The 10309-nt window shown below is 34.0% G+C and overlaps 1 protein-coding gene across 6 annotated transcripts in view; it reads right to left on the bottom strand.

Annotated features, from left to right (window-relative positions):
* Nucleotides 1–2122: 2122 nt before the first annotated feature.
* Nucleotides 2123–10309, bottom strand: part of LOC145317328 (uncharacterized) — a 263955-nt gene continuing 255768 nt past the window's right edge. For 2 of the 6 annotated variants that reach the window (XM_080158362.1, XM_080158365.1), the window contains 3 exons: nucleotides 5237–5337; nucleotides 4440–4523; nucleotides 2124–3589 (listed from right to left, as the gene is read on the bottom strand). In XM_080158362.1, the coding sequence (XP_080014488.1) occupies nucleotides 2185–3589; nucleotides 4440–4523; nucleotides 5237–5337 (1590 nt within the window). In that variant the 3' untranslated portion in view covers nucleotides 2124–2184. Of the gene's footprint in view, nucleotides 3590–4439; nucleotides 4524–5236; nucleotides 5338–10309 lie in introns of all 6 variants that reach the window. The other 4 variants (XM_080158363.1, XM_080158364.1, XM_080158366.1 and 1 more) reach the window with 4 other exon arrangements.

Raw genomic sequence — 10309 nt, 5'->3', positions numbered from 1 at the left:
GAGTGTATTCTATGTTACTTTACATGCTGACCTGCAATTCTTGTGGAAGCTACTCAATTATTACATCACCCTGGCCTAGAGTTTTGGCAGGTGTTCCATATTAAGCCACCCTAATTAATGAATGAGGAGCATGGGCAAGGGAAAGCACGATTACAGCTGCTTGATAGGTAGAATTCTAACTTCCTACAAATCTCCCTCCTTACAACCTAAGGGCATCTCAGGTAAGGTTATATATTCTGACAAATTGCAACAGCATTTGTCATCCAAGTACAATACCAATGAGGGGACTTGAATTCGGATTTTCCCAACCACAGCGTAGTGCACTATGGGAAAGATGTGTACAGATTTTGATCAAAAAGGCAAAATGTTTTCATTATGTTGTCATAATGAGTCACTAATAAATAGGTGCATTCCTTAGGATTATAGGTTCAGTTTGACCATCTAGATATACTATACTGTTTGTTACAAACTCCTTGTTCTAATCCTTGCTTACAGGGAAGCTTAGGATTTTGCACTATGTTTAGCAAGCTTGAGATATTCAGTGAATTTGATGTAAGAGACCAATATTTCTTGGCTTATTTTCATCAACCATAAGGAGTTAATCTTCAAAATCTCTGATTGGTACCAAACAGTTAGAACAAGGAAATGGATTTTTGGATGTCTTAAGAACTAAAGTAAGAAGAATCCCTCTCCTCCATCTATAGTAATTATCATAAACCTTAGATTCCACCAAGGCACCAAGTTTTTATTAAGAATAAAGCAATACAACATCTTAAAGCAGAAAAGAACATAAAAGAAGAAACAATAACTTGAAGGAAACCTTACAGCAACAGAGTAGTAGACATACTTTAATTTACATTTGGCATAATCATAATTAGTCTTCTTACACAAATTTAATTAAGAAAAGATTCTAAAAGAAAGAGATTAAATTATTACTTAGCAGTTATATATTATAGAAACACTTCAAAACACAATATTAAAAATATGAAGCCTAGATAATCATACTGTCAAGGAACCAAATAACATGTATAATCATATCTTACACCAATAGATATAGTATATCTAGATGGTCAAACTGGACCCATAATCAGTCAAACTTTAAAAAAAAATTCTAGCATATATTTGTTATGTACAAATAATACAGCAAAGAAATATTTTAACAAAATGATTTATAGAAAGCTAACTTTATCCTAAGAAAAACAACTATTCATAGGTGACTTACTTTAAGTCTTATCATATGTTTTACATTGTATGAGAGAATACATTTCTACAGGATATGATGTACCCAAGCTAAGCTTTATCCTAAGAAATGCATATAATTATAAATTATAGTTGACTCATTATACAAACAAATGAAAATATTTTTCTTTTTTGAGCCAAAATCTGTACACATCTCTACCAATAACATAGACAGATTGTTCTTCCAGTGTTATCCTATTGGCTGATTTACAGAGGGTTTCTCTAGACATCTCTATTCTAAGTGTATACACATTGTGTAAAGAATTCTATGCCCTAATAATTGAGATGATTAAGAAAACAAGTAAAAAACAAAAATATGTTAACCAGATTCAAGTCAAATAACAACTGTTTTATTGATTTTACATGACTAAGATTATATTTGATTTAAAAAGTGTCCTCAGAAGCCTGATTTACATAAAAAATATCTCATCTTCCTGCATTAAAAGTAGATTTCCCTTGTACATTTGGCGAATTGAGTGATTTTTAACCTTAAATCTTAATATTTAAATATCTGGCAAGAAGGAACAGCAAGGATTTCATTCTCAATAGATTCTACTTGTCTTTAGGTCCTATTTGAACGCTGCATTGTTCGTTTTCATGGTAATTTTTGTTTATCCTTTATTTGGTTAAGGCAGGGTGTGGGCTAGAACAGTTTGATAAGGTTTTTGAGCGACAAAAAGTATTATGTGGAGATAGGTTTCGTGACTAATTTGCACTTAAGATGGCCAAAAAATTGTAAAACAGCTGAGCCGTTAGCCGTTACTTTTCCAACTATTGGTTCGATTTATGGAAAATAGACCTACCAAGGATTATTCATGCAAAATTTCATATCGAAAGTGCCATTTAATTATTGATTACGAGATGGTTGCATTAAACCACCCCCCCCCTTATATCTAATATCCCTAATATAAAAAAACACTCCATTAAAAATCAATTTCTATTAGTTTAATCCAACCAATAAAATGGTTCTGTGGTGTCTGTCTGATTCTTCTTTAATTGATGGTTAAGTAACTTGTACTTCAGATAAGGATGCATCATTTTCACAAAGTTTTTGTAACCATATCTAAAATTGATTCTAGCAGCAATCTTTGCCGCAACTGTATCCTTCTGTACGGATACTGGAGTGGTTTCTGGACACTTGGAGGCAATATTGCAGAGGGTAGTACTTGCAGCACATCCAGGAAGCAACAGCAACTCTAGCCTAGGAAACTGGCAGTCAATGTCGGATAGTTTGGGCCATCCTAAATAGTCAGAGTAATCACTTCCTGGATTATCAGAACTTGAATCATCATTAGAACTTGTTTCCTCATTAGTGTCTTCATCCGCAATTATATTTTCATCAGGAACAGGATTTTTCTTCATTTGTTTAGATACTTCATTATTTTCTTGGTCGTCTGAATCTGAATGTTCATCTTCAGTTTCTTCAATTGTGTTATTCTTCTTTAACTCCCTGTCTGTATAAACAGCCAGGAATTTCAGGGATTTACAGTTCATTTCTACCATGCTACATCCCCAGTCATAATCACAACTAACACACAAATCTGTTAGAGCAGGAAGATGCATAGCTTCATCCTGGGTCATTTCATCCACCATCCTAGGAACATATAAAACCTCGAGGTTCTGTGAACATTTTAACAAAATTGAGGTTAAAACCAGCGGCAGATTTACTTCAAGAAGTTTTAACTTTGTCAGATTGGGAAGTTCAAATAGATGGATATCCTCGCGTGGTGGCACATTGAATGTTGCAACCAGGGACTCGAGATTAGGTGCATTATGCAGGAAAACAGGTAGCAGATTAATATTGTTAGATATTATACACAAGTGTCGTAGGTTGGATATTGCGTAGTTGAAATTGTTATGATTTTCAGAGTAGGAACTTCGTATATTAATCAATTCTAAAGTTGTTATTGTGTGTGCGCATGTTTTCAGCACTCGTCGGAAAAATCGAGACCAAGCATTTTCTATTCTTAATGATTCAAGGGAAGTTATGCTACAGCCTTCCAATTTACAGTCAGAACAGTCTCCTTTTAGGCTCAAATTTTTAAGGGTTTGGCTGTATTTAGAAAACAACGAACAGAGGAGAAGTTGATCATTCTTAAGATACCCTACCAATTCCAAACTTTTTAAATTCGGACAATATGTATTATCATCTAATAAAAATGTCTCGATGCCATACAAATTTACATTAACTCCTGCAACATAGCGACTGTAAATATTTAGTATTGACACCATAATAGTTCTCCGTTCTATTAGTGTTGCTTCATAGAGGCCAGAAAAATCCAGGTAAATCTCTATCTTCGGCTTGGCATGATAGCTTTCCAGTGTTTCAACTCGAGTTGACAGAAGGTCTAATTAATTTAAAGGAATATTGACTAGTGATGACAATCCGTCGAATTTTTGGGCCGGATTCGGATTCCGGATTCTTAAAGAATCCGTCAATAAAAGTGACGGATTCTTAATTTTGGCGGATTCCGGATTCGGATTCTAGCAATATTTTAAAAGGATTTTTAAAAATTTTAAAAAAAAATTAAGTGCTACATATGTCCTAAAAATCAATGTTTTTGGTGTTCTCTATAATTCACTTCCGAGAATCGAACCGATTTTAAAATATATTATATATATTGATGAAAATTTTTGCCTTCAAAGAGGAGGAGTTGAAAGAAAAAACTCAAGATGCTAATTTTAGACTATCAATTAAGAAAGAATCCGGAATCCGCTATTAAAAAACGGATTCTGGATCCGGATTCCAAAATTGGCCAAAAATTGGGCGGATTCCGGATACGGATTGCCATCCCTAATATTGACAGAGGGCGGATGACATGAAGATCTTTTAGGGACCAACTATAAAGGATCTAAACCAAAAGAAAAGAAATACCGCCGCTCCCACCGAAAGTCAAAATTTCTGTTGTTGCTATTTTTGCCTAGTTTTAATTAGTTTGGGTTGATTTTCTTACAATTAATGGGATTTTTCACGTGTAAATATTATTTAATTATGGGATTTTAAAAGAACAAAGAAAAACCTCTGAAGCCAATCAAAAAATGAAAATCTGAATGATAATGAAATGCCTTTAGTTTATCTTCAACCCTTCCTACTCCCTTTTTTTATAGTTACAACTATCAAAGACAAAAATTTAACATTTTAGTCTAAGAATTGTCCATCGTTAATAAATATAAATAAGTGAAGAATATTCCACTTTCCTTTGATTAGTTGGTGGTTATTTTTATTGATTTTTATGTACCAAATTCTTCGGCCAGTATCATAGATTGTTACCCTCTCTTCAAACCTGAAAGTAACAGGAATAGCAACAAAAATCCTTTAAATAAAAAAAAAGGATGTTTTTTTTTGTCTGTGCCGAAGGATAAACGCTGAACGATCGGGTTCTCCTTAACAAGGTAGCTTCTCATAGGTCCCGGGAAGGTTAATAACTATTTTGGGGGAAGGTATCACCCCCCCCCCCCCCAAGAGAAATCACCCCTAGAAAAAATTCCCCCCCCATGAAAAATGGAGATTTCTTTACTTTTTTAAAAAATATACAATAAAAAATGGGTTTTGGGATTCAACTCCCCCTTTCTCATGTGCCCACAGAGGCCTCTAGGGGCGTAGCTGCTAATATACCATAAATTAACAAATCATTAAAAAGTCAACAAACGAACTAACAAATTGATTTATGTGTAAAAGAGAGAAAATTAAATATAAACAAATACAGAATAAAAACGATTTTAATATTAAACATTATTAAGAAGTTTGAATAAAAATATCGTTTAATCGACCTTGAAATACCTTAAATAAAGAATGCTTAATATTCCAAAAATCAACTGAAAAGGAAGATAACATTAAATGTTGTTTCTTAAAGAGCAAATATTCTGAATTACGCTCAAAAGTTAAAAGAATTATCATATACCAAGTCTCAAATCGATAGGACAATTCTAATATGCTGAAGAGAGAGTAATTTACTACGGGAAACTTATAGAGGAGCTGTGATAATTTAATATTTACCATTTCGAGACAAGACTCAAGTTCATTTTGTCTTTTTGGTCCAGGTATTCAAAAATCTTCAACAGCATTTCTAATGGCAACTTCTCAAAAGGAAAATACACCTTAAGAATTTTAATATTCATTTAAATATTAAGTAAACATATTTTATTTTTCTCGCACTCTTTTATGCAGTCGCTAAAACCAGCGTTGTGGAGCCGGAGCCGTCATATTTTGCTGGAGCCAGAGCCGTTATTTTCGTTAAAAACGGCTCCGGCTCCGGGATAGTTAAAAACAGAGATTTTTTTATTAATTTTAACTCTGTTGTGTCGTGTGCAAACGCCCCTTTTAAGTTTTCAAGTCCATTTTTATCAAAAATTGATTTTTTAAAACCTTAAAGTCAAAAATTGTCTTGGCGAAAAATATGTTGAGTTTTTCTTGATTTTAGGTGTCGGAGCCGGAGCCAAATTCGAAGCTGGAGCCGTCGTTTTCACTTGCGGCCCAAAATCAAACGGCTCCGCAACGCTGGCTAAAACATATGAGGGGGAGGGGGGGAATTGTGCTATCTAAAACCATGTTATATCAAAAATTTTATTTAGGATGCTACTCCCTTAGTTTAGGAATATTTGGGCAAAACCAATGTATGAGTCAAGGGGGGGGGGGGGGGGGGAGTTTGTACACTTATAGGAAATGAAATTCAGTACCAAAGTTTGGGAGGGTCGTATGGGCTTGCTTTTAAAGTTATCAACCTAATTCTTTTTGTAGGCTCTCTTATATGACTTGATATACAGTATACACGTATTTCTTTGAAAATTGAATTTCGGTACTTTCCTTCTAGGGGCTTGTGGAGCAAAAGACCCCCCAAAACACTAAAAATATGAGTTCTGAGTCCAGTGGCGTGCGAAGCACTTTGTCTAGGGGGGGGCATTTTGAAGATTTTGTAAAATTTCGCCCCCCCCTAAATCAAAGTGCCCCAGGGGGGCACTTTGCTTTAGGGGGGGGCATTTTGATTATATATACTAATTTTAAATAAGGGCGTTTTAAGGGGTGGGATTATTTGATTATGGGCCTCCTAGTCCTTATCCCTTCTTCCCCAACCCTTCCCCCATCCCTATTTCCCATTTATATCCCCCACCTCTTCCCCCCCCCATCTCTTCTCCCCCATCCCTTCTCCCCACCCTGCAATGACCGAAGGGAAGGGAGCTAGAAAGCATCTTCGAAAAAATAGTACAGAAGATAAATTAACCTTTCCCCACCCCCCTCCACCACAAAACATTTTCAATGGGTGGAAGGGGATGTTATAAAATCTCAGCAGGAAGGATGTATAACCCCATTAAAAAAAATTGGGGGGGGGGAAATAAAAAAACTCATTTTGGAAATAATTTACCAAAAATTAACCTAATATGAAAAAATGATTTTAAATATTTCTTTATTGTATGACAACAAGGATGACAACATCTTTAAGTAGCAAAGCACAAAAAATCATTAATAAGAATACAGACAAGTAGACTTAAAGAGCATCTGTTGAAATAAATATATATTTTAGGTAGAAAAAGTCACAAATCCTTTTTCCTGTATGTTGTGTGATGACAGTCAAAGTAAATTACATACTGGATGCTCAAAACAGCGAGAAATTTTTTTTTTTTAATATTATAATCCACAAAAAAATTTATCGTACCATAAAAACCAAAGATATAATGAACTATGTAAAAAATAAAAAAAATTACTTGTCCTTTCATTTTGATAAAAAGCAGAAACCATTTGGAAGGGCGTGAAGCGCAATTTTTTTTCTTCAAATATGCAGGGAGGGAGGGGTTTTTGGGCTATTTATTACACTGGTCCTCAATATTTCATAGCAGAAACCATTTGGAAGGGCGCAAAGCGCAAATTTTTTTCTTCAAATATGCAGGGAGGGAGGGGTTTTTGGGCTATTTATTACACTAGTCCCCAATATATCATATAAAATTTTCTTATTCATTGGCTCAACAACTTTGGGGACTTTAATGGAATTTTGATTGGTTGGTTAATTAAGTCGAGTTTCCATACATTTCATCCACTAATTGTAATCTATATAAGGGTATCATCATTGGGGATGTACAAAATTTCTTTGGTAAAAAGTTTATATTATACAAAATAAAGTACTTCCTATAACCTGGTTTGTTATGTTCAGTGAAAAAGATGATAACCTAATTTCTACACTAAATTAAAAATTTGGTAAGGTAAAATGAATAGTAACTGTCTGTTTGGCGCGAAGCGCCAAAATTTTTTTTTTTGTAGTATTTCTTGATCTTTTTTTGGAAACTGGGATAGTTTTGCTTTTTGTAGGGTAGGGGGCAAAAAGGGGCATTTTTGTTGACCAGGGGGGGGCAAAATGGGGCATTTTTTAACATTTAGGGGGGGCAGGGGGGGCAGTTGCTAGGGGGGGGGCAGGGGGGGGCGTTTTGGTCGCTAGGGGGGGGCGATTGCCCCAAATGCCCCCTTCGGTTCGCACGCCACTGGTTCTGACCTTATTTTTAAAGATATCGACCTGATTTTTTCTTTATAATACTTTTTTAACATACCCGAATCAACGAACCATTACAGATTTCATTTTGGGACTTTCCTTCTAGGGGTTTGTGGAGCAAAGATTCCAAAACCACTAAAAATATGAGTTCTGAGCTTATTTTTAAAGATATCAACCTGATCTTTTTAAAATAATACTTTTTTAACATAACCGAACTAAGAAACCATTAAGGATTTCATTTTGGGACTTCCCTTTTAGGGGCTTGTGGAGCTAAAGACCCCCAAAACACTAAAAATATGAGTTCTGAGCTTATTTTTAAAGATAACCTGAGAACTCAATTTATTTTGTTTTGGAGGTGTTTTACCCTACTTTACCCTAAAAGGAAAAGCCAAAATAAAATTATTAGTGGCTACCTAGTTCAAACATGTGAAAAAAAAATCAGCTTAATATCTCTAAAAATATTTTTTGGGGGTCTTTTGCCCCACTAGCTTCTAGAAGGAAAGTCCCAAAATGAAATCTGTAATGGTTTCTTAGTTCGGTTATGTTAAAAAAAGTGTTCCTAAAAAAATCAGGTTGATATATTTAAAAATAAGGTCAGAACTCATATTTTTAGTGTTTTTGGGGTCTTTTGCTCCACAAGCCCCTAGAAGGAAAGTCCCAAAATGAAATCTATAATGGTTCGTAGATTCGGTTATGTTAAAATAGTATTTTTATATAAAAAATCAGGTTGATATCTTTAAAAATAAGCTCAGAACTCATATTTTTAGTGTTTTTGGGGTCTTTTGCTCCACAAGCCCGTAGAAGGAAAGTCCCAAATGAAATCTGTAATGGTTCGTAGATTCGGTTATGTTAAAATAGTATTTTTTTATTATATAAAAAAATAAGGTTGATATCTTAAAAGAGAAGCCCACAACTCATATTTTTATGATTTTTGGGGGTCTCTTGCTCCACAAGCCCCTAGAAAGAAAGTCCCAAAATGAAATCTGTAATGGTTCGTAGATTCGGTTATGTTTAAATATTATTTTTATATAAAAAAAAAGCAGGTTGATATCTTTAAAAATAAGCCCAGTACTCATATTTTTGTGTTTTGGGGGTCTCTTGCTCCAAAAGCCCCTAAGAGGAAAGTCCTAAAATGAAATCTGTAATGGTTCGTTAATTCGGTTAAGTTAAAAAAGTATTATAAAAAAAAAATCAGGTCGATATCTTTAAAAATAAGGTCAGAACTCATATTTTTAGTGTTTTGGGGGGTCTTTTGCTCCACAAGCCCCTAGAAGGAAAGTACCGAAATTCAATTTTCAAAGAAATACGTGTATATCAAGTCATATAAGAGAGCCTACAAAAAGAATTAGGTTGATAACTTTAAAAACAAGCCCATACGACCCTCCCAAACATTGGTACTGAATTTCATTTCCTATAAGTGTACAAACTCCCCCCCCCCCCTTATACACAATTACAGCCCGCTTTAAATTAGGCAGCTGCTGAAGCCAGATTATTTTATCCAAACAGAAATTTAATCATATTAATGTTCACTTATTCCATCTCATTTTGATTTCAAATAAATTGGCTAAAGGGATAGTTCTACGAAGTGTATTTAAAGAGTTAAGGTACTTAGAGTAGTGAACTTTTATATGTCTTAGTAGAATATATTAGGCATTGGATAGATATGATTATATGTTAAAGAATTTTTAACATTGACCAGACCAAACTTTTTTTATTTGACAATATCTAAAAAAGTTAAAGTGATTTGCCACATAAATTACATGAGAATGGTCTATTTTTTTCCAAATATGTATAGCCAAAACACCAATATCAAAGAATCTTTTTCCACATTATTCAAGAGTTAAAAAAAAATTGAACAGGGGTTACCCTTGGGACAAGTTACTTAAAAAACATAAAAAATAACGTCCGGTTCATTATAGGACAGGTTTTCTATAGATTCTTTTTAAAAAAATAAAGAAAACCGTCCGGTTTACTTACAATATACACATTATCTCACGCGGAAATACCAACTAACCATACAACATATAAATATATATATAAAGACCATTCTCATGTAATTTTTGTTGCAAATCACTAACTTTTTTAGATATTGTCAAATAAAAAAAGTTCGGTCAGGTCAATGTTAAAATTCTTTATCACAATCATATCTATCCAATGCCTAATATATTCTACTAAGACATATAAAAAGATCACTACTCTAAGTACTATATTAAATACTAGCAGCTGCAACCGTAGAATCTAGGGGTTCTGTAATTAAATGAGTAGGGAAGAGCTAATATATAGCCTATATATAAAAATAATATAGCCTAAAACCATCAAAGGGCATATGTAAAGCTTTCCCAAAATGGAGAACTTCATCGGTTTAGTTTTTACTGAAATATTTAGCTATAGACAAAACTCCTTACTATTTTATATATACACTAGCGGCTACGCCCCTAGAATCCTCTAGGGAAACTTAAGGTAAGAGGGGGAAAAGTCGACCTCATACCCTTTTAAATTTGAGTTTCAAAAGAGTAAAAAAATATTTTTTTGGGGGGAGGGAGGTTAGGATACCCTCCCCAAAAATAGTTTAAAACCTTCCCAGGACCTATAGA

This window comes from Acartia tonsa, chromosome 4 (genome assembly GCF_053477335.1).
Source record: "Acartia tonsa isolate MP-2025a chromosome 4, ASM5347733v1, whole genome shotgun sequence".
Lineage (NCBI taxonomy): Eukaryota > Metazoa > Arthropoda > Copepoda > Calanoida > Acartiidae > Acartia > Acartia tonsa.
The sequence above is the reverse complement of the archived record's forward strand: the minus strand, read 5'-3'. Positions and strand labels throughout refer to the sequence as shown.